We start from the raw sequence: 25476 nt of genomic DNA, 5'->3' as shown, positions 1-25476 counted from the left end.
TCTTGTTTACAGCGTTAATTAAATGGAAATAACTTTCAATGCCTGAAAAAAAAATAATAATCGCGAGCATGTTTTTACTCGGCCCTCTCTACATATATTTGATGCAGCTCTGCGCAATATATCCTCTCTAGTGCTAAATCATAGTTTGTCAATGTTAGGGCTGATAGCGACGAAATTCAAACAAGCATACTTTGCATATACGAGGTTCACGTTAGCCACCACCTTTAGTCACTGATCATCGCAATTGACGAGCCATGTGTGTGGCACCCGGCAAAGGTCGAACTGTGCGCAAACGTGGAAAGAGTCGTCTATTCTAAGCCTGCCTGTAGTTGACGCCAAGCGTACCTTGCACAATGCTACGCTGCATTAATGAATTGAAGTACACACACATCTCGACGAGTGCACTTTACCTGATGGGATCAATTCCTGCCTTCGTGGTTGGAAGCGAAAGGGCATTTTCCGGCAAAAAGATGTCCGCGCGAAAAAGTCGGCCGAGCTGTAAGCCCTGCAGCTTCACTATATAGACATCTTCCAGTTTTCTTCTTTGCCTTAGCGGGCTCCTGGGGGAACTCTAACAAGACTTGGGAAAGTAGAAAACGTGAAGCCCCGATGGAAGTTTCAGAGAGTGGTTTGGGTCCCCCTTAGACGCTGCACGGTAGTAAGACGCCCTTAGTAGCGTAATTCGGAGAAGCGAACGGCTACAGACGCTAGAGAAAACTTAAGTGACTCGTCAGCGCTTGTATCGAAGAGCCATAGATAGCTCTGCTGGGCTGTTGTTGCGAAACATATCAAACGGGCCCAGCTTATGGTTTGAGACTACGCTAAGGTAGGGCCACTGCAGGCACATCCTTCAAATAGATTTCATTGATCGTACTCTACGAAGCGGTTGGAGGGACATCGGTGAAAATCAGATTAAAACGTTGCTGGCAAAGCAGGGTAAATGGCACTGTTGCCATAATCTTTGATAATGTGTAAGCGTTGAAGAGAAGAGCAAGAAAATAAAAAGGAGGGCGGGAAGGCTTAGTATGGTATAGGTTTAATCCTCCTTTAACTAGCAATGACGGCTGCATCAGTTGCAACTTGGTGATAAATTTATTCTACAGACATTTTTATGTGCCATGTTATGAAAGCGGCGTATATGAGTTACGAACATTGAAATTGATTCTATGGGACATTAATTTGATTATGGTCTACAAGTGCTCAGATTTTACTCTTGAAAAACAGAGAAGTTTTTAGCATGCGAAATTATGCAGCTAAAATCGTTATTGTCTAATTAGACATGCAGAAGACGCTTCTTGTTCGCTTCACTACAGGTGTCCTCATATATGCATGAAAAATCAGGGAGTGAAATATGATTGTTTTATTACCTATATCATTCCATGAAATAGAACAGCTCGCGTTCTACCCTTACTAGTGTCTGGCGAACCCCGAGGCATTTTTCCACGAACGCACTTTGGCTCCAGCAAACATAGCTTCGTTCGTAAAAGCAAAATCCAACATATGAAAAAAAAACACGCTCACCAGCCTTGCGATGCTGCAGCGGACTTCTCACAATACCCACACTTCTGCATGCCAACACGAAGGTTCGTCAGAGTAATAATAATTGCTTTTTTGGGGGGGAGGGGAAGGAAATGGCGCAGTATCTCTCTCATATATCATTGGACACCTGAACAGCGCCGTAAGAGAAGGGATAAAGGAGGTAGTGAAAGAAGAAATGAAGAAAAAAGTGCCGTAGTGGAGGGCTCCGTAATAATTTCGACCACCTGTGGATCTTTAACGTGCACTGACATCGCACAGCACACGGGCGCCTTAGAGTTTTTCCTCGATAAAAACGCAGCCACCGTGGTCGGGTTCGGACCCGGGAACTCCGGATCAGTAGCCGAGCGCCCTAACCACTGAGCCACCGCGACGGGTCCACCAGAAATTTAAAAAATTGGCATCTTAAGGTATCCATGCAGCTTCTGCAGCGCAGTAATACCTGCCTAGCCCGGCATCACAAAAAAGGTGAATAAAGTTAACTATTTAAATGGCTAACGCATTTCTGATAATTTAATTTTGAACTATTGCACTTCGACACCTGGTTGGAAAGATTTGTAACCAGTCATTAATGATACCCATATCAGTTTCTGAATTTCGAAACGTGATTACTTACACACCTGGTTGCAAAGGTTTGTAACCAGTCATTAGTAATACCCATATCAGTTTTTGAATTTATAAACGTGATTACACCATCCGAGGTGGCTCAGTGGTTAGCGCGCTCGACTACTGATCCGGAGCTCCTGGGTTCGAATCCTACCGCGGCGACTACGTTTTTATGGAGGAAAAATGCTAAGGTGCCCATGTGTTGTGCTGTCAGTGGACGTTAAGGATCCCCAGGTGGTCGAAATTATTCCGGAGCCCTCTACTACAGCACCTCTTTCTTCGTTTCTTCTTTCACTTCCTCCCTTTTCCCTTCCCTTACGGCGCGGTTCAGGTGTGGAACGATACATGGGACCGATACTGCGCCATTTCTTTCCCCCCAAACCAATTAATATTATTATGAAACGCGATTACCCACGGCAATATGGCCCCACAAATTTTGACTACATCGTGAGAAACACAAGCTTCGCCTTTAAGAGCAGGACGCGACAGCTTGTTGCAGCATTGCCGAGGAATCAACGGAACGCCATCGTCCTTCGGTGCGACCCCTTGCCCGCACATTTTAAGAAAAGGAAAATATCTTGGTGGACACCCGAACCGCGTCGTAAGGCAGGTAAGATGAGAATAAATGTTTCAAGGAACGGACGCCTGTCTCGCATATCTCGGTGGACACCCGAACCGAGCCGTAAGGGAAGTAAATTGAAATTAAAATTGGTTTTAAGGAAAGTAAAAGACGCCTGTCACACAATTCTCTCTGGACACCCGTACAGAGCCGTAAGGGGAAGAAAATGCCCTCTCTTACGGCACGGTTCAGGTGTCCCCAGAGATGCTCCATTTTTCGCTCACGGCCAAAGACGCCGACGACACCGGCTTTTCTGCAACACGAGCTCCTTAACGTTGTCGCGGTAACACATGGGCAATCGAAAAGCATGCAGGCAAAACAAAGGATCCCCAGGTGGTCGAAATTATTCCGGAGCCCTCTACTACAGCACCTCTTTCTTCGTTTCTTCTTTCACTTCCTCCCTTTTCCCTTCCCTTACGGCGCGGTTCAGGTGTGGAACGATACATGGGACCGATACTGCGCCATTTCTTTCCCCCCAAACCAATTAATATTATTATGAAACGCGATTACCCACGGCAATATGGCCCCACAAATTTTGACTACATCGTAAGAAACACAAGCTTCGCCTTTAAGAGCAGGACGCGACAGCTTGTTGCAGCATTGCCGAGGAATCAACGGAACGCCATCGTCCTTCGGTGCGACCCCTTGCCCGCACATTTTAAGAAAAGGAAAATATCTTGGTGGACACCCGAACCGCGTCGTAAGGCAGGTAAGATGAGAATAAATGTTTCAAGGAACGGACGCCTGTCTCGCATATCTCGGTGGACACCCGAACCGAGCCGTAAGGGAAGTAAATTGAAATTAAAATTGGTTTTAAGGAAAGTAAAAGACGCCTGTCACACAATTCTCTCTGGACACCCGTACAGAGCCGTAAGGGGAAGAAAATGCCCTCTCTTACGGCACGGTTCAGGTGTCCCCAGAGATGCTCCATTTTTCGCTCACGGCCAAAGACGCCGACGACACCGGCTTTTCTGCAACACGAGCTCCTTAACGTTGTCGCGGTAACACATGGGCAATCGAAAAGCATGCAGGCAAAACAAGCGCTCCAGTGCACGTAAATAGTCGAAGTCGCCGATTTTGTCAAGCCACAGCGCCGAGTGTAATGGCGGTTTCGAAGTTCTAAAAACTGCTATGGCAGTTACTAAAACAAGCTAAAATATCTAATTACAACGAGGCGTGTAACTTTCATAGTCAAAAAATTATTAGAAATTGAGTGCGTAACTAGTCACCATTATTCACCTTTTTTGTGATGTTCGCCTGCACAGGATTATTGTGCTGCAGAAACCACCTTCATACCTCAAAAGCCTATTTTGAAAAATTCTGGTCCGCCTTCACTGAAACACTTTGTAATTTGGAAAATGTGGAGATAACATTGTCGGCTATTAGATGAGCGAACATTTTCAGCTAGCATCAATCTAAGACCAGGCGTGCGGAAGCAGGTAAGAGGTAGGTGACTTTCTCAAGCTATTCTGGCCTGGAGCTCAAATCCACGCCTACAGCCTACAATGAAATCACCTCGAAGAAGTGCTACTTAACCGGCTTCAGCCGATCAGTAGCTTGAGACTCAAGTGGTGCTATCGCAAGCCGTTTGAAAAGACCACCAGGTTGTTGAACGGATATCAGTGAAAACTTCTTCGCTCGGCACATTAGAGCGCGGCATATTGTCTCTTTCTCAGTCCCGTCTTTCGTGCGCTGTGCCTTCATTTAGTACCATGTACCGACTAGCCCAGACAAACACCTTATTGCAGTACATTAGATCGCGCTAATAAAGAAAGCAACTCCGCTGCGAGACATGCACATAAAGAGAACACTATCGAATGTCTTGTGCATGCGAAAATCGATCGGGAAGAAAGAGGATCTTTCCAAGCAAAATAAATGTTTAGTACCGTGGTGAGCTGGGACGCCGAAACCTTAACTATCGCTGCACTGCCACCCTCGCTTCGTGTAAAGCAGTTCGTTGGCTTCAGAACCAGCATCCTTCGGTCAAATACGTTGGGTGTGAAGTGATGTCGTTGATCTTCTTTATAATGATTGGTGGTAAGCTGCTTATGTCAAGCCGGGCATCGATGACTGCAAGTATGCACAAGTTCTGCAGCGTCGGGTCCAAGTGCAATACGTGGAGATCGGTCCGCTTCCATGTCACCTCCAAGTCCTCCGGGTTGAGTACCGGACCAACGCCACCGAAGACAAACACTCTTTCACCAGTAGTGAAGTAGCCACGCGACGAACCCGGCGACGGGCCTAAGCCACGTGGCCTTACTTCGGTCCAGCACGATGCCTCGGGGTTGTACTTGTGCATGTCTGCACAATATGTGCCCTGCAAGAGACTGAGACCTCCGAAAATGTAAAGCTCTTCGTTGTACACGAAAGCTGCATGCCCTTCCCGAGCGACGGGAGGAACGCCTTGTACGAGTGGGCGCACCCAGGTCGAAGTGGTCGTTTCTAGGTAGTATATTGAGTTCTCGCACTCGCGAATGCCGTCAGAAAGGTCGCATACAGCACCACCCCACACGTAGATGCGCGTCCCAATGGCAGACGCGGTGAAGTAGCTGCGCCGACATGGGGCCTCTCCACTTGTGGAAAAACGATGCCATTCCATGGTGTCTAGGTCAAGGGCCCTCATATCTAACCAGTGGTTCATGAGAGAAAATATATACATATGGTTACCTACAACGCAAGCTGTCCTGCTGTAAAGTGATGCCGGCACCTCACCGGTCACCTGTGGACGGCTCCATGTCAGGGTGCTGGGGTCGAAGCGGTAAAGGAGGTTGTTCAATGCCCCGATGCACGGGCGGCCCCACAGGTACGCGCACTGGCCGTACGCTACAACGCTGTGGCGGGAAATGTCAGTCGGCTCGTCGTGGGGGAGCTCCGTTGGCACTTTATGCCACTGGTATGACGCTATATCGAAGACTAACACGTCGACGCGGTTGCGCAAGCCGCGAGTCCCGGCCTCTCTGGAGGTGTCGAACAAATATGCCTTGCCGTTGATGGCGACGACTCTTTTGGCAAAGCCCTCTGGAACGCCGCGCAGCCGCACCGTCCACATATCTGACACAGGCGGATGGCACCCTCAGAAATGGAGATCGGTGGTTCTAGCGACGGTGGCGGTATCATGCGGCGCCCTCCTGAAGCATGAAGACCGTGGCAGGGGTCCATGGCGCGTACGGACGTGGTGCATCGAAGGGTGACTATGTGCGTCAGGTATGCGAATATTTTTGGTATTTTGCGATGCGCAAACGATTGAGATTTCGGGTAAGAAAATATGCTGCCGCTGTCACCAAGAAAAAAGAAGCGCAAAAAGCTATCACAAAGACTGCAGAAGATTCTTTGGTTGGTTTATGGAGGTTTAACGGCCCAAAGCGATTCAGGCTACGAGGGAGGCTGTAATGAAGGGCTCCGGAAGTTTGAACTGAAAGGCCCTTCAGCCATTACCTGTGTGTTGCTCAGTGAAGTACTTTTTTGACGCTGAGAACCACGTGATTAATGTTTTCTAGTTGAGGACTGCTTTCATATGATCCATCATTGCGAACACAGTTGATAGGGAAAGTATTTTAGTCAACCTTTAAAAAAGGGGGCATGTGATATGTGCTGTTGCACAGCTTTAGCTACGCGACGCGGAGCTGCATATGAGGAAAAGGAGGAGGAGGCGAAGAAGAAGAAGAAGCCTGAGGACTCGGGCTGCGACTACTCTGATATTTCACTCATGGCACAATCATTAGCTTGACACCAGTTTACCCTATTCTATGGGGTCTCCCCAATGAACCCTGGCCAATCCCCAGTCGTGGGTATGTGCCATGTGACCAAGGCAGCCACAACAACAACAACGAAGACTAGCTTGACGCTGGCCGTTTTCTGTTTCTCTCGGATACATAATTAGGGCCGTTCCCAGAACAGGGAATGGTCAGCGTCAGCCTAGTCACAGCCCGAGTCCTCGAGCTCCAACCACCTCCTCCTCGCCCCCAATGGCAGCGCCTCGCCGCGCAGCTTAAGCTGCGTAACAGTGTAATGCTCAGATTTTGCTGGTGATATTTTATGAAGAAAATACTTTTTCCCTTCATCTTGCACATGATTCATGGTGAACTTATCGTCAAGCAGTTTGCTAGTTTTCATGCACATTCAGTCCATTCACATCACGAGCAATAACTTGCCTGCTCAGCACGCGAAGTAGCATAAACATGACAGAGGTCGTAAGAAGGGATCACTTTTGATACATCGGAAAGATCTTGACCCAAGATCTTATCGGTGGTGCTCGGGTTTTGTTTTCGCAGAGCAGAGAAATTACAGCACCCATTAAGCTCTAAACCTATATAAGGTAGGGAGAACTGTTGTCCTCGTATGCGATACCTTTGGTGTTAATTGTGCCATAGGGGCTCCACAATACGGCTTGAAAACAAACTTTCTGGTGACGTTTCGCAAATACTGTACTCGGTGATTTGCTGGCAATGTCAGCTCCACACTTTGTGGTATGTGAACATGCGTATTACATCGAGGGAAGTTTTATACATATGTATTCTGCGGAATGCAACGTAGACATATAAGGTTTGTCTGTCTGAACAAAATATATAATTGTTTGGTATGTATGTTTTCCACCGACAGAAAATGTGTCAATAAAGAGCGTACAAAATATATTCCTCTTTTCGTGCACTGGCTTAATGCTCCAGTTAACAATGCTGACAAGTAGCGCGACCATGTTTGCATACGACAGCAGCAACGCCAAATTGTATAAAAACTAGATGTAAAGAAAATGAGAAAGTAGAGAGAGAGAATTGGTTTTTGGGGAAAGGAAATGGCGCAGTATCTGTCTCACATATCGGCGTACACCATTAATTGCAAGGATGAGTGACACCTTTATTCTGGAAATCCGCCTAATTTCACACCGTGCATTCTCACACACAACCCCATGAGGAGAGCGAAATACATCGTTTTAAGATATTAAATCTCATTTTTATTGCGTTCCCTTTCAGCTGGATATTCTGTACTTGTACCTAGTGTACGTTACCCCCTACACCTATCCTTTCTTACTATCGCTCCGCACTTTCTTTCCCTCTCCCTGTCCTCTTATTCCCACTAGTCGCACTTTAGGTGCTTCAGGTTCCAATGGCAGATGTCGCAGCTAGCGACATATTTTCTTTATATTGTTAATTTATTAATAAATATCCTCTAACAGTTTTCAGCTGGATATAATAATTCATAATAATTGGTTTCTCAGGGAAAGGAAACGAGGCCGTATCTGGCTCATATCGTTGGACACCTGAATCGCGCCGTAAGGGAAGGGATAAAGGACGGAGTGAAAGAAGAAATTAAGAAAGAGGTGTCGTAGTGGAGGGCTCCGGAGTAATTTCGACCACCTGGGGATATTTAACATGCACTGACATCGCACAGCACACGGGCGCCTTAGCGTTTTGCCTCCATAAAAACGCAGCCGCCGCGGTTGGGTTCGAACCCGGGTACTGCGGATCAGTAGCCGAGCGCCGTAACCACTTAGCCACCACGGCGCTGAACTATCCGCTGGCCTTTTCACTCTTTGTGACCTTAAGGCCGGGATAATTATGGGATCTTCCGGCTGTGTCCGAGAGGCGTAGCCACTGAGCCACAGCGGCCAACAATTTGCGGACCAGAACTGCAGCGTTCACTGACATCGCGCAGCACGCGGGAACCTTAGCGTTTTGCCTCCATAAAAACGCAGCCGCCGCGGTCGTGTTCGATTCCGGAAACTCCGGATCAGTAGCCAAGCGCCCTAAGCACTGAGGCACCGCCGGGGGTCAAAGATCCCCAGGTGGTCGAAATTATTCCGGAGCCCTCCACTACGACACCTCTTTCTTAGTTTCTTCTTTCACTCCGTCCTTTATCCCTTCTCTTACGGCGCGGTTCAGGTGTCCAACGATATACGAGACGGATACCGCGACATTTCCTTTCGCCAAGAACCATTTAATAATAATAATAATAATAATAATAATAATAATAATAATAATAATAATAATAATAATAATAATAATAATAATAATAATAATAATAATAATAATATTATTATTATTATTATTATTATTATTATTATTATTATTATTATTATTATTATTATTATTATTATTATTATTATTATTATCACCAGGAGAACTGCAAATACGGCGGTAAATTACGGCACGCAGGTAGTGAAGGGCGGTAGTGCGAGCTGTAGAGGGAGAGCGAGATTTTTGATTGGAAAACGTTTATTATCGGTGAGTTATAAATGGGTTTGTTGACCTTGTTAGGTGGTCGTCAGTGAAGACTGGCGGCGACCTCTTCGGCTCTCGTCACCACCTGTACTTGGGTTTCCAGGTCGAAGCTGAGCAACAAGGTCTCCCACGGGCCCGGGAGCGCGAGCCTCTTGAGCGATATTGGTGGGGGATCTCTCGGACAGTCCCAGAAGATGTGGTCTAAGGTCTCTTTGCCTCCGCATTTGCTGCACTCCGGCTTAAATCTATCCGGGTACACATAGCTTAGGACAGCTAGATTAGGGAGAGTTTTTGTTTGAAGTTGTCTCCACAGTACCTCCGGTTCTTTGTTTAGGCTTTTATGCGGACCAGGTATGGTTAGCCTTTCTAGCCTGTAATGCTGAGTAATGTCATGGTAGATATTAAGGCTGTCTCTCGTCATTTCGACGTCCGAGTTAGCGTCCACAGCTCGGCCGATATATTCTCGAGCTTTATCTTGGGCTGCCTCGTTCCCCGGGTTTGACGAGTGAGCCGGTACCCGAACCAATTCCACGTCTGTCCTCTCTTTCGGGTAATTCCTGAGAATTCCCAAGGAGATGGAAGATATTCTGCCCTTGGCGAAATTTCCAATGGCTACTTTTGAATCGCTCACAAACACTTCTGCTCACGAGTTTGTCAACGCCAAGGCGATTGTCGCTTCTTCGGCTATTTCTGAAGAGTTGGTGCGTACTGTTGCGTTTGCTATGAGTTAGCCTTCCTCGGTCACCGCCAGTTTTTATTTTCACGCTGAAAAGATGTTTCTCCCCGCCCCTAACATGTAGGCCTGGGAGACGGGGAGCGGCGCGTCCGTGGTTTGAATCTGGCTGGCAGTCCTTGACGGGAATATAGCAGCCTCTTCCGCCAGGTAGGGTACAGGTTGAACGCGGATAGCGGTATTCAGCTGTACGTGCCCCACTGAAGAAGAAGGGCTTCTGAACGCTGCAGATGGAGCCCTACTCGAATTCTAAACCATGTGTTGAACTCCAGCAGGCGTTTATCTTCCATTATTTATTTTTTTTTTGTTTATTACTACATTTTGTAGTAAAAGTTACACTAAACATGTCAGCGGCGCATAACGGGTAAGCGTCCCTAGTGACTACTTCACATACGTAACTAGTTGCACCGAGCCACAGGTGTTCCGCCGCTGCGCTACGCCGCGCCTTTCCTCAAAATCCAACTTTTAATCTTCAGTTTCCTATTTCTTCGTTCCTACATTGCCTCCCTCCCTAATCCCTTCCCATACGGCGTGGTTCGGGTATCCACCGAGATATGTGAGACAGTTATTGTGCTATTTCCTTTCTTGAAAACCAAACAAAACAAGTGAGTCGCCGGAGTTCATTGTCGACAACGTTGCAGAGGCGGTTCATTATCACGAAAGGAAAGGCGCAGAACTGGCTCCGTGGGTAATTTGACACCTCAATCTCACAGTACGTGGCGTTTAATTGTGTCCAACTGCCACCGTGCCACCCTGGCAGGTGGCAGTTAATGGTTGATAGCGAGTTTCCGCCGCGGTGGCTTAGTAGTTAGAACGCTCGGCTACTGATCAGGAGTTCCCGGGTTCGAACCCGATCGCAGCGGCTTTGTTTCGACGGAGGCGAAACGCAAATGCGCCCGTGTGCTGTGCGATGTCAGTGCACGTTAAAGAGCTCCAGGTGGTCGAAATTGTTCCGGCGCCCTGGACTATGGCACCTCTTTCCTCTTTTCTTCTTTCACTCCCTCCTTTATTCCTTCCTTTACGGCGCGGTTCAGATTCCGCCGATATATGAGACAGATACTGCGCCATTTCCTTTCCCCAAAAACCAATTTTTATTTTGAAACTATAAATTGTGATTTTTTTTATGGCAAGAAAATTTATTATTCGGGATGTGGCTAAATTCGCGACAGTGAATAATTCTAAGAGAACGACCGTGAAATGGTTTCCAGCTTCCTTTTACAGCGAGAGCTGTAGTGGACCTCAAACTTAATATCTATGCCTCGCCGATGTGTGGATTGCGCTGCACTCCGAGATGCTGTTGCACGAGATGCGGACATCGCAGATACCGCAGTTTGCTAAATGATCAAGCTCCTTAAACCGTATGCCATCCTCAAACCCAATGTTACTGGATCGGTGCTCCTCTGAGGATAATGTTATGCTTTCGGACCTTTTTTTATTTTGTTTTATCGTCGATACTTCAGGTGTGGTCGTCAAAACTGCAGCTCTAAACGATATGCTAGGGACAGTTATGGGCGTCATAATAGGCCAGTTTAGAGCATAACTAGTTTCTTACCGAAGTGGCGTGGGAATCAAGGTCGTTGCGGTCTGCCGTCCGTGGAGACAAGGACACTGTTTCATATCACTCTGCGAGCATATTGACGATGGACGACCTCAGGACGGCTATGGTGGCAGAAGGAATGCGTTTTCTGTTCTCATTTTGTGCAAATGCTTAAACCAAGAAGGGAGAAATCATTAAATCTTTGAGCCTCTCACCTGATCTCAGTCACGACCATACATGCGAGAAAAACACTGCAAGAATTGGGCATGGTACTGATTCCACGCTTTAACTCTGTGAAGTGCTCTAGGAAACATGTCCTTTTGCTTTTTGCGCTGAAAAGGGTTATATTCTCCTTTCAACGTTATTCTTGACGACACTTGCCGCTGTATATTTCAAGTAGCATGAAACGCCGGACATCAGCGAAGTGACTGGTAAAGTTAATGAAAACTTCTCAGCGTTTGCAAGCGGCGTCATGACGAGATCCAATCTGCCAGTTTTCGTTCGTAATGAACACAGCGTACTCAAAAATTTAAAACAGGAGCAAAACATTTTTTGCATTTTTCTTCATTCCAAGATTCTTTCCAAGTTCAAAGATTCTGCTGCCCAGATGTGCGTTTGCCTTTGTGTATTTAAGGTGTGCTGTGATGAGCCATTTAAAAAAGAAAGCTTAGTTTCTTGCATTATTCCTTTTTCTTTCTGAGCTTCTATTTGAAGTATCGCATATACAACATACCCGTACGCGAGAAACCCGGCGATAACACAGTGCCATAATCATGAAATATTCACAGGAATGATGAGCAGCTACAATACTTCAGAGCCGAGAGCACTGCAAATGTTCTGGAACGCCTCATATCAACTGGGGTGATACCCTGAAATGGTACAAAGTGCCTTGTGCTGATGCAGCCGATGGGAGTCGTTTTCTTTAATCCCCTCGTTTTCTATGCAAACTCTTCGTTGCAGGAAGAACGCAGGACTTGTTCTCGCATCGATTTTTTATTCTTATGAGTCCCCATAACGACAGAGAGAAAAGAGAGCCTGTTTTTTTTTCTTCCTTTTCCTGAGTGGGGAGCAGGGAGAAAGAACCAACCAAACTTCATGAATCCACCTGTAGTGGCTTGACGTGGCAGCTGGAGGCCGCGCCTCTTTAAAAAAATTTTTGCTAGAGAGCTATATATAGAATTGGTAAGTATATTGGTTAAAAAAGAATACCTCAGTAATCTGTGATTCGCTGATGACATTGCGCCCCGCCGCGGTGGCTCAGTGGTTAGGGGGCTCGACTACTGATCCGGAGTTCCCGGGTTCGAACCCGACCGCGGCGGCTGCGCTTTTATGGAGGAAAAACGCTAAGGCGTCCGTGTGCTGTGCGATGTCAGTACACGTTAAAGATCCCCAGGTGGTCGAAATTATTCCGGAGCCCTCCACTACGGCACCTCCTTCTTCGTATCTTCTTTCACTCCCTTCCTTATCCCTTCCCTTACGGCGCGGTTCAGGTGTCCAACGATATATGAGACAGATACTGCGCCATTTCCTTTCCCGAAAAAACCAATTATTAATGATGACATTGCGTTGCCAAGTCGCACAGGAGAAGAATAGGAAACCGTGATCAATTATTTAGACAGGCAAAGGAGAACAGTGAGTTAAAAAAATTATTCAGAAAACTGAACTAATGTTTAGCTGTCTTCGAAAAGAATAGCAGTTCACTATTGGTAGCGAGGCGCTCAAGGTGGTAAGGGAACACGTCTTTTTAGGGTAGTTAACGACGGCATATCTGGGCAGCGAGAATGAAATAACTAGAACAATAAGATTGTGCTGCAGTGCATTTGGCAGAAACTCTCAGATTAAGAATGGTAGCTTACCGGTGTCACACAAGAGAATTATTTAAACCAGAAGTTTCTTACCGGTGCTCACATATGGGGCGGAAACGTGGAGGCTAACGAAAAGGGTTCAGCTTAGACTGATGACAACGCAGCGAGCTATGGAAAAGAAAATGATAGGTGTACGAAGAGGGCAGAGTGGGCCAGAAAACGAACGCGAGTTTATGACGTCCTGTTCGAAATCAACGAGACCAAATGGGCTTGAGCAGCGCACGTAATTGAAAAATACAAGATATCCGATGGTCGTTGTGGGTAACGGACTGGATTTCAAGAGAAAGCATGCCTAGCAGGAGGCGGCAGAAAGTTAGGCGGGAGGACAAGATTAAGAAGTTTGCTGGGATAAGGTGGCCGCGGCTATCACAGGACATCTTTAATTGGAGAGGTATAGGAAAGGCCTTTGTCCTGCAGTGGGCGTAGTCAGGCTGATGATGATGAGGCGAGCCATGTCCACCTGGTAAGTACGGTGGGACAAGTAAAAGAAGAAAATGCGATGTATACAGGGCGAACAAAGAAACACGAATGGCTTAATATAGCTATTGCGATAAAGGAATTAGAAAGTAGGCACTGGCATGACTGTGCCTTGAAGCTGCAGAAGTTTTACTTTCAACGTGGTCCATAACTCGTCAGTACTGAGCTCATCGGCCAGAGTGTCGAAAATCGGAAAATAAGATACCAGTTCTTTGTTTGCGCCATCATAATTGTCCTTACTACATACATAGACTCTTCTCGCGAGTGTATTTGTGACTGACACGTTTTCAATAGCAATGTTAGCTATTAATATATTATGATAAATTATTACCGACAACACTTGAAAATTTCATAGAATTTGCGGTACTGCAAGGCAATAAACGAAGATTATTTCCAGAACAATCATTGCCTGACCCATCATGAGCATAATGATGGAACATAAGAGAATAAACTGAGTAAACAAACGCCCAGGACAAGGCACCTTGAGATCTGCCTCCCGGCCAACTCACTGACCACATCATGCCAGGGAGGCTGAAGTCTCCACCTAATAATATATTAACATTCCCAATAGCATCACACAGGAACCGTCACACAGATGTTCTAGTATTTGGTATGATCAGTCTAGAGGGCAGTAAAACGATCTTCTAGCTGAGTTTTTTTTATTTGAAAACCTTAATTTACCAAGAAAAGACACTTAGCAAACATTCCACTAATGCACGTGGCATCCTTTCAGCAACGAGAATGAATTCGCACCCCGTGCCATTTCTGCAGCGATGACTGCGAAAACACTGATATCTAGGACGAAAAACTTGAGAACTTAAGACTCCCAAATTCGCAGTCGCTGCCATGCCTTAAAGATGATGAAGGAAGCGGAATAGATAAGCTGAGAAGGTGTTTTTGGAAGATGCTAGCGAAGGCAATGCACGTTCAGCTGGCTTCTTATTGGACTGGCTAAAAAAAAAAAACAATGATTTTTCACTTCTGCCTCGTGACAAGAATATGGAGCGCTGATCCCGCTCCGCAAACACTCTGCTGTTCGGAATATATTTCTATTTCCGTAGGAATAGGTGAAACACAAATAACTGCGAATGAATATTTCTAGCTGCAAACACTGCACCGTTGATCTTGTGGCATCAATTAGACATACTTAGATACTTCGTTGGAGCACATCATGCAAGAGCTTTTGGCCTAAGAGGATTTCTTTCTCACCGCAAGTATCCGAAAACGCACTCAGCATGCATTAGCTGATGGAGGGGAACCCGTATCGGGAAGTCTATTTACGAAAGTCGCGACATGGTCGACGACAAATGCGATGACCTGTATCGAGGCTACATAGAACGGCCATAAGAGAGAGGCAATGGTGAACGATATGAATTTTTAAATGCGTCAGAATTGCAAGTTCAAGATTTTGTTCTTGCTAGTGGAGGACACTGAAGAGCTATTGAGACCGGGAAACAGATAATGAAGACTCTTTTTAATTACGCTCTAACAATAGGCACGCGGTAGAATATTGTTATTGCATTTTGATGTTGCACATAGTGCATGTCGACTAGGTGAGGAATGGAATATAAAAAAAAAACATTAGGAAACAACGCTATGGTGAGCAGGAACTGAGTATGTATCCCTAAGAGGCTCAATATGGTGTTTACAAAATAATTGATACTGCAACCCTCACACTTTTTCGCTCAATGATTGACTTAGTGTGAATGTTGCATGTCCCTCTGAATTCATTCCTGGGTCGAATTTGACATAAAATCAGGAAGTACAAGAGAGACATGAGGCGTGTCTTACATGTCTGGGGGAAGCATGAGGGACAAATTCGTATGTGTGCGGAGGCAATCCGGTTTGACGAATCTGCAAGCGTATGTCGGATTGGATTGCGAATTGAAGACATGTATGCAATCTCTTTAGCAGGCAAACGTTTGTTTGCTTTCGCAGTGTAATTTCACCTATTAATGGAAACATAGCAAAGAGCCATCCTGGACTTTTGAGCCCTCGGCTATTGCTCTTCCAATCTTTAACGTGCTATTAGGAATCCGCCGCACTAACTTCTTAGCCCTAAACGTGTACTAAACCAACATTCACTTCTGATTTTCATTCTACTGGTGGTTTATACGTAAAGAAAATATGTAAAATGGCCCGTGGCAACGTTTGGGAAATGTTAGAAAATACGCTTTTTAGCCGCTATTCGTGAGAACCCTTGCACATAGGACGACGGGGCCTTTGAAGCAGCATAAATCTCAATAATTGGCGGGGGTACATCCTTTTCACCGCTTGACTTGTGCTACCGTCCAGTAATATTTAAGCAATAGTGGTAGAGATGGAAGCGTGGGCGACAATACAAGGCCTAACATTGATACACCCTCCGATTTTCTGGTTAAGAAAGGGGACATAACGATTAGCAAACTGTTTCGATATGAGACAGGGGACAGTAATGTCAAAATGATACCTGCTTGCGGTGAGTGCTTTTAGACTAACTCGGAGAAAAACAGCTGTGTATGCATGTGATGCGCCTAGAAAGAAAGAAGTCAGAAACTGTTTCTTGAAGCTAGTACAGGAGAAAGTGGATGACGTTGCTGTTGGGCAAAATTAAAGAAAACAACCGGGAGTCGTTTCCGACTTTCACCGCATGCTCCTATAAGCTGATACCTCAGACAAATAAGGTGCGTGTCTAGCCGTCGTAGCTGTTGTCGCCAGCCTTTCGAAAGGCGCCGGGCGAAGGAACCATAAATCCTAGCTTGACAGTTTCGATTACGCTGTCATAGTTCTTGCAGTTGCTGTTTCCCTAAGAAAAGCATGCAGCAATGGGTATAATGTACAGGCGGTGTCCCTGAGACTTGAGCCGGCTTCGGTAACCTTATACCGCACGTTGAAATGCTCCTGATATACCGGCGCTTTGGTGTCGACTACCATTGGCTACAAATTCCAGCAGTAGAAGATGAGCTGCCCACTAACCGCGAACAAATGCTACTAAGCCCAACAATTCATTGGCCAATTGCTAACCTGTTTCGCGGTTTTGCAGGGAAATTGGCTCAGGTTAGTGGCAGGGCCCTCCAGAGGGCTGCATGGTTTTACGCAGGCAGTCCACTGCTGGGGAGCTCAAACGCTGCAAGTAATAGGCTTCTGGACTTCTTTGGTCCATTCTTCACCTTCGGGCTGTCAGTTGCAGAGAAAGATTAAGTTGTTTTCTTTGAAAACACACCGCGTATCATCGTTTTGAAAGTTTCAGCTGGCAAGCCTAAGAAAACATTCCTATTCTCCTTTTGCCGCCAAGAAAGCATGCAACGGGCGTCTGATCTCAACCGCGTCCAAAAAATAAAGTGAATCCTATAGGTTTCCGGTGTGTTATCCCCTGTACGTTGGCAACAACACATGGGTTCCTCGTTCCTCTCTCGTATCTGCGTGGAATGCATAGCACCTACCCGAAATTTTGCTTCCTCATTGCAATGATGGATTTTTGCCTTCATGTGTGGTCTGAGTTATTTACAGAGCTGTTCTCTACGCAGTTTTCTTTGGCAAGAAGAAGTTGCCGTGCCCGTCATAGTATGTCACAGCTGGAAAATCCACCGTGTGCCACCTGGCTATTGAGATAACTATTCGACTCCGCTATGTGAAAACATGAGACCTAGGCGTTCCTGTCCCTTTGTTGATTGAAGTTGCCTTTCTCATGAGTTTTCAGGAGAGTGGCAGAAATACCATCGTCGTTTTCCCGGTGGAAAACTGGGCAAAGAAACTAGCTTTTTTTTTGTTTAAGCCATTCTAAAGTTCGGCAAATCTTTTATTCATCACACACTACAGACTTTTTTCTCGGTAGTTTCTACGATGAGGTCAGGTGATGCATTCCAGGACAATTTCATTAGGGGATGAAGTGCTCTCAAGCTGTGGTCAAACTGCTTTTTCTCCGCCCTCCGCTTTCATATTTTGTGTGAAATAAAGTGTTTCAAATGTCAAAAATGTCAAATGTCGGTTAACGCGCCCGAAAGCTGTCATTTATCATAGTAAAGACCTTTAAAGCTAAGAATTGTTAACATATGGCATATAGATGCGTTTCCTAGTTCCCTCTTGTCGAAAAGAGCCATAGAGTTGAGACCTTGAGACAAGGTGTTCTTTGGCCAAAGTTGCCGATGAGCCATTAAAACCCACCATCATCATCACTATCATATTCATCTTCTTTCTTCATCTAAATTATTCTTCTCTCCCTCTCTTTCTATGTGAAGTCTACCGCATGGTGCGCCTTCTTTTCAGTCCATTGTCGAAATATATTTCCTTGTAGACACGCAGTCACTACCACGCTAAAAAGTGTTACTCCAGCCTTCACGTGCCCGATTAAGAGCGCACTGCTCAGTCTAGCGTCGGTAGTGGGAAGCGCAACAGCTGGCGCCGGGCACGCTGGAAGTAAAGAAGGCGTCGAGTTCGGTAGCAATTAATCACGCAGCGCGCACGTGTCTTTCGCGAACTGCGTGCCGGCCAGCTCTTTTAATTAGAGCGTGAGCTTTGCAGCGCTCCCTCTCCCGAAAAGCATGAAAGACTCGTGTTACTCTCGGCATTGAATACGTGCATATCACTGCCGTGAGTAATTAATAACTGCTAATGGAAGTCCGGAGATGCTCGCCAGTAAAAAGCGGCTCACGAGAACAGTGGGAGAGCATTTGCTGAAGTGGTTTACAAGGGTAGAGGTGCGGGTAAGCTCGTTGTTCATGTTTGTAACAAAGTGCAAAACGTGCGGATCAAGACATGGCGTGGGCGAACGTGGCGTCAACTCAGGCCCGTGTCACAGAGATGGTTTCGGCGCCATTTGTATGCATTTTTGTCCCCGTCCGTGCATTTTGCACTGCGCTGCAAAGCAATAACAGTGGGTTCATTTAGGTGTTTTGCGGACCTTGTATATAGAGAAGTCGTTCAGGGCGTGTACAACTACTTCAGAAGTATTGTCGCTGATCGCGCTGTAGCGACGAAAGGAGGGAAGGGAAGAGAGAGAGAGAAAAGGAAAGAATAGGTGGGAGAGAGAGAATACTTCTGCTGAAGGGTTAGTGCGGTGTCTTCTAGCTAGGAGCGGAGCCGAGCATAGTGCCAGGGTGGTTGCCACGCGAACGATAGAGGGGGCTGAAACGAATTAACGAGAAAGTGGGGCAAAAATCTGCCCTGTTAAGGGGATGTGATCACTTACCAATGGATACAGTCGTCGACTAAAGAATTTCGGTATGCGGGTTTGACGAGAAAAGAATTTTTTTCTGTGTGGTGAGGCAAAGCGGATCAATGAAAAGCCTTGAATCACACAAACCCAGCAATCGTGGACAAAAGCATCTTTGAGCGCGAAACCGTATATGAGCGTATTTTTTTCATATAATTTAAGATTTTACCATAAGAATCAAAATATCCGCAGATCACCTGACGGCTGTCTTGTATTTATTTTTCTATTAACGTTTTTGCTGTCGTCTAAAGCATACCCCTTTGATTTTCTATGGCAGTCTTCACTGTTTGACGCGATCGATGGAAACATTCTGAAAGAAATATTTTGCTTCATATCAATATAATGAGCTATTATCTTCAATATTCTCATAACAGTACCATATAATTTTACAATTTTCAAAATTTTTGCCTGAGAAATCTGGACATGATGCATTCTGCGCGCTCTGCAAGATTACCAGCTGAGCGATACAATCCAGATATAAATTTTCTTTTTGGGGTGTTATTTTTGTCTGCTCTTGTTCTTGCTGAGGCGAGTGTGCAGTTAAAGGCCGCTGCTTTGTTGGCTGTCTGGGCGCTATGAAAGCTAGGCACCGTATCAATCAGTTTATGCCGCAAGTAGGACTGAAGACTTGAGTGATGTGATCTTCAGCGTTGTTGTGTTCCTGAATCTTACCAGCGCTTTACTAGTGCCTATGCTGGTGCCCGAAAAAATGCGCCGAAAGCTTCCGTCATACTTTAAGAATACGAAGCAGCGCCGTCTGATGTTGATGTTGGAGGAATGCAACAATTGGTGAAAGGCTGCAAGTAACGCTATGACAATATCTAGGCTGGCTCTTGACGAAACGTTCGCTTCAGGTATATTAAAAACGGGGCTCTGAAAATGGTTCTAATAACGTTGCGGTATGCCTGGGATGCTAAAGCACGCCGCATGAATGAATATTGTACATCAAGAATTTGGTTAATGCGTTTTGTAGAAGCTTAGTTATTTGTAGTAAAAAATTTGCATTTCAGCATGTTCGCGCCTTTCCCTCTCCTCACGTCACATTTTGCACGCTGAAAGGTCGTTGCTCCTCCGCCGGCCTCACTTCCGGGGGCGGAGCTTCCTGACCCGCTGGAGCCACGCGACTTATTGGCCGCGGCCTTGGTAGCTGCCTGACGTCTGAAAGAATCTAACCAATGGCCATCTTTCAACATGTATACGCAGGTGCGAGCGACGGAAGAGGCTGCGAATGTGGAAAAATCGCCGGGAAGGGTTCGCCAACTTTATCGCGTGATTGTGGGTAATCTGCTGCGTGTAAAGGTGTATTACTCCGCTCAGCTGCTCATTACAACACAATGATGTGCTCACCTCAGAAGGTGTTTCAGAGCCCCTTTAAAACAGAGCTCCGTCCGCTACCCGATGCTAGCTGAATAGTTGGGTCTTCGAGATGCTTTTTTTTCCCAAGCTACGTAGTAAGTAAAATAACAGATAGGTTAACAGCGGAACAAAGGCGACCACGAAGAACCTTAAAAATTCTAGACTGAATGCAAAATTCTGACTAAAAAATAGACATTCGAGAAAAAAAGTAATACGCAATGCTTTCTCCTATTTTACCAACGTCTCTGAGAACTGTTTTTCGTTTGCGTCTCGCCTCCGATAAACTTCATGATGGTTCAACACCGCAAACAAACAGGACAGAGTAAGAGAAGAGGCACTCAGAACGGTGCTGTTGGACCATTATGAATTGTTACCAACTCGCCTAATCTGCCGCTCTCCGAAGTTCTTCGCAGTGGCGGCCTAGTGGTCTGAGCATAAGCATCGCATGCGGGAGGCGCGGGGCTCGATTCCCAGTGCCGCCGTGTACCCACCGGTGATACAATGGGTACAAGCTTTCCCCTGGTCTGATGCTCGGCTTATTTAGGGTGAAATACTTGGGAAATAGGCCTTTTACCTCAATTGAGTAGAAGAAAAATACCTTGTACATGGCGTTCTTTGGCCACAGATGCTCTGGCGCCATAAAAATTCAGCAGCATCAATTATTTGTCTGTTTGGGCATCGTAAAATTTTGATGTAGTGCTATATTTGTATAACAAACTTGAAGATAATCAGTTTACAATGCGAACAATGTAATTTAGCTATTTATTTAGTCATTCCTCAAAGAGCCTCTTTCATGTTTCCCAATCCTTGCAATGTGTCCTGTTTTCTTACGACCTAGAGCAGACTTGCCCGATTGAATTGGATATAGTTTTTGTTTGTTTGTTTTTCTCTGTAGGCTTACTGTATCATAGCAATAATGTGAGAGGGCAGGAAAATAAGCAGCGGCGGTGTGCAGCCACAAGATGATGAAGCCCCTTATAAAACTGGTCTTATTTATCCTATATATTTATGAGGTAGAGGATGGAGTACAGAGAGGGTTCGTGTTCGAGGAATATTATCTTGGCCCAAGATCGAAGCGACCAGATGCGCTAAGGTAGTGTTTTCTTCGTTGTAAGCAATGAGGCAGCAAATCGCCCGCTCTAGCTATGCTTATTCGGCAACGACCAGGATAAGGGAACAGTACGAAGTTAAAAAGAAAGCGTGGTCATTTCAGCTCTGCACCTATAAGAACATAAAGATCGCAGAAGTGAACAAAAAAAGTGGTTTCTCCGAATGTCTCATCCGCTGTTCCAGCTTTTTTAGAAGATAAACATTGGTTCTTGCAAATCCTGCGTTTCGGCAATCCGCTGGCTGTTCGTGCATCTGTAGGGAAGAGCGGAGGGTTTAGAAAGAATATAAGATGTATTTTTACTGCTTTGCCTGTCACGCTTTTCTCAGAGCAAAATTCGAGCTCACATTTCCTGCAGCTGTATAACTTTCCGTGTTCTAGTTTCTTTATCGACAACAAGGTCCCCGGTTATTTGAGTGAATCTTTATGCAATAGTCATTACGCATTCATTCAGATGATTCATATTGAGCAAAGGCCTTTCAAAGAGTGGAAGTCTGGAGAAATGTCTAAGCAAGAGACGCCCGATAATTTTTTCTTCTCTTCGCCTTGCCTTCATGATGCGTGCAGTAAGTGATGGCAATAGCGTTGAAGTTGGTGTTATTTCCAACTCCACGGATCTTAAATTTCACATTAACGCCTATGTCGTAACGAAAAACATTACGCGCCCCTGTCTGTTTACGTTGGCAGTTGGCTGAAAGCTCTTTATTGTGTCAGCAGATTTGTCATTGAGTCAGCAGAACAAAGCTTATTCTGGGAGTAGGCGCAACAGGTAGCTTGAAAAGGCTCGATTTATTGCAGAGAAGCTCTTAAGCTCTATTAATGCTACGTAGTGTGAATTTTCTCCATTTACTCTTTTTTTCTTAAATTTAGAGAAAGCTCCTGAACATGGTCGTCTTATCAATTCTGAATACACTTAGGTGACACGAGAATCTTTTAAAAAGAGAAGACACACAGTGATTTAAAAAAGGATAATTTAGCTATCCAAATTTCAAGAGCCACTTCTTGTTCGGGATATGAAAATTGCGCCCAATAGCGCCAAGTAATTTCGATTCAACCACAGCAGAAGACGTGGGTCCCGTTGCTAGGCCGTCGAGTAAGCACACCAAAGTCCTAGTACTAGCTAATCAATCAATTAATTAGTTAAGTAAGGTATTGGTGAATTCGCTTAAATTAATGAATAAAGAGTGAAGCAGTTTATTCATTAAAATAATTAATACAGGCAATTAATATTTTACCTGGTTTATTATTATTACCAGTCTCCTAAATGAATGTACTTGAATAAACAGACAAAATCAGTTACATTGAATTTATTTGCTGATTTAATTATTTCAGCAAATAACTAATTCATCGATTCAATTAATTTACTGATTAAACTACTGAAATTGACTCAATCAACCAATACTTCGTCCAAGTAGTTTTTACCAATTTACTTAATCATCTGGGTGACTTATTTATTCGTTCATGATAATTACATAATTATTTGTTCAACTGTTCTAACTATTACCCCTATAAAGAATGACAGTTCGTGCTGACACACTTTCTCGAAATGCTTGCCTACAGGCACTGTACACGCCATTCATGAGACAAGAAATGCTTTCGCATTAATAGCACGAGGCGGAGCCACCGGCTGCGTGCATGCAGAGGTCAAATGATCACTAGTGCGCGCTCCACCCATAGGTGATGGATGTAGCGCGAGGCTGGTATGCAACCCATGCAACCTTGTAACCTTCCATGCAACCTTGCAACATCCATGCAACCTTGACTACACTTCCCCTTTACCATGGTGCAAAAAGAGCGCCCTTCGTTCCCTAACGTCGACAATACGGTTAGAATAGTGTAACAATTTCAGCATCATGTATAAAGAAAAGTACGCCGACCAAAGGTTGTTGTTAAAACGAAGACGTTTCGGCCTCCATACGAAAACCTTGATCACTAAATATTTAAAGAAAGAAACGCCGACCAAAGGTTCTTGTTAAAACGAAGACGTTCCGGCTTTCATACGGAAGCCTTGATCACTCATGACTGATCAAGGCTTCCGTGTGAAAGCCTGAGCAAGCCTTGATCACTCAAGAGTGATCAAGGCTTTCGTATGAGAGCCGGAACGTTTTCGTTTTAACAACAACCTTTGGTGGGCGTTCCTTTCTTTAAATATTTAGTGATCAAGGTTTTCGTATGGAGGCCGAAACGTCTTCGTTTTAACAACAACCTTTGGTCGGCGTACCTTTCTTTATACATGGATCTTCTACGCGACCAGACGAGTTTTCGTCAGACTTTAGATTTCAATTTCAGCATCAGCATCAGTATGCGTCTCGACAGCTGTAATTCCTGGCACTGAAGAAAGAATATTTTCGATGGCGTTATTTTCATTTTAGCGTTGTTTAGTTGCACATATACTGGTTTGTAATTATTATCCAGAATCTTTGTTTTGAAAGAAATTAGGAAATTTTTTTACAAAAATACTTTTTCTTCAAGTTCACTTTTTTATCCCTCGTAAAGCTGCGCTTAACTTTCCAGCATGCCTGCTAAAAAGAAGGGTTAGTATTTGTTACCGCAAGCCCCAAAAATAAGGAATGATTTTTCAAGCATGAGGCGGGGATTGTGTTTCACAAGAGTGCTTTCATATAAACTACTGCAAGTAAAACGATGGCGGCTTCAAGCTTAGTAACGGAGGCCCATCTCTTCCTAGTAGCTCAAGTGGGCAGCCTCGGCGGTGCTTAGAACAAACCCCTATTTAAATGTCGGACCACGACCACCGAATTCCACCGGGGAGCCTCAGAGAAAGTATTGGCTTTTTTTTCGCTGGAGGTTCTTTTGTTTCCTTTTTTTCTACGGCTCATAAATATGAAGGACTTGCCTTGACGCTTTCAGGTTTGATGTCATTTCCTACAAGACAAAGGTTGTAAAACGCGCCAAAGCTTTGACTCGTTTAACTAGTTTATTAGCCAGCTGACCTATGCCAGACCTTTCGTTTTCGTAATGTCGGTTGTAAAAACTGTCCATACTCTGCTATCTCTACGAGCTTGGCGTGTGAATCTTGAAGATAAATACTGCTGTGTTATAATAGCAAAATACAGCGTTGTTAATCATCTCAGTCCACACGCCCTTGGGAAGCTAGAAGTTAATTTTCACCCACAAAAATGAACTGCGAATACCTTTTCAATTTTCATGCCAAACGAATAACGCAACCGTCGTTGCGTCTGTTATGTGGTGAATTGACGGAGTAAAATAAGGCAGGTTACTGAGTGATACGTTAATTACGCTTTTAATAAGAATGGCTTGCGAGTAGCAGTTAAAGACGAACCCTGTTTATCCTAGCAGATAGTAGGGAACAATTGAAGCAACAATTACATGAATTTCTCTAAATCAAGAAGTATTTGGGTTCGAGGAATACACTTTCCCCATCCACAGCTTCATAAATGTAGTCCCTTTCACACGTTTTGTTTTTGTTATCGAAGACTGTCTTGTCGAGCGACTTCAGGTTAAATAAAACACAAAGGGCTCAGCGTAGCTGAGGCTAGGGCAGAAAACTTACGGTAGGCTTCCCAACGATCATTATTGCCTCAAATACTTTTAAAACAAGATCTCAACCTTAAGTATTTAAGAGTATATTCAATTTGGAAGGGAATGATTATCAAACTAAGCATCATTGCTTTGAAAGTTTGAGTGTGGAGTGCTGAAGTTCCGCCAGTGAAGCACTACTAGACACTTGTCTGCACTACCATGACATTAATGACCGTTAGTTATTTAAGATTTTCATAGACTTGCACGCCACTTCATGAAACTTCGCTTTTGTCGGAGGCTTCTCAGTTGAGAAAGGGTGATGCAAGCAAACAGCCGGCACAGAAAATTCCAAGAATATTCCAGGAAGCCGGCACAGAAAAAAAAAAGTGGTCAAAAAAATATTTGTGAGCTGTAACCCATGATTTATGCCTCCAAGTGGCCACATGCAGCTACTGTACCTTCAATTACTCGGCCGTCTTCGAAATTATGCATCACAGTACTGGCGTTTCTTTTTATGGGTACTGCTTGCTATTGAACTTAGCGGTCCGACTTCATTTTCATGCACACAATTGCATGAAGGAGGGAAATCGAATGGTAGCCTGAAAATACTCACGCTCACACATGTGTTGACAGAGCGACCTTCGTTTCAAGAATTGACTGCCTTGAATCGCACTGTACAACATGAACTGACGGGAAGATTGGCCAGGCATGATTTTTAACGCAACAGCGCAA

General features: G+C 44.9%; 1 protein-coding gene across 1 annotated transcript; it reads right to left on the bottom strand.

Annotated features, from left to right (window-relative positions):
• Positions 1 to 4724: 4724 nt before the first annotated feature.
• On the bottom strand, positions 4725 to 5810 carry LOC144108070 (kelch domain-containing protein 3-like). Its single transcript, XM_077641350.1, has one exon. It carries the CDS (start codon positions 5808 to 5810, stop codon positions 4725 to 4727), a length of 1086 nt encoding a protein of 361 aa, XP_077497476.1.
• Between the last annotated feature and the right edge of the window lie 19666 nt (positions 5811 to 25476).

The sequence above is a fragment of the Amblyomma americanum genome, chromosome 10, assembly GCF_052857255.1.
Source record: "Amblyomma americanum isolate KBUSLIRL-KWMA chromosome 10, ASM5285725v1, whole genome shotgun sequence".
NCBI classification, from domain to species: domain Eukaryota; kingdom Metazoa; phylum Arthropoda; class Arachnida; order Ixodida; family Ixodidae; genus Amblyomma; species Amblyomma americanum.
The sequence above is the reverse complement of the archived record's forward strand: the minus strand, read 5'-3'. Positions and strand labels throughout refer to the sequence as shown.

What these genes read in the sequence shown, in the direction of transcription:
- LOC144108070 (XM_077641350.1), bottom strand. Translation starts at nt 5,810, where the DNA reads ATGTGGACGGTGCGGCTGCGCGGCGTTCCAGAGGGCTTTGCCAAAAGA.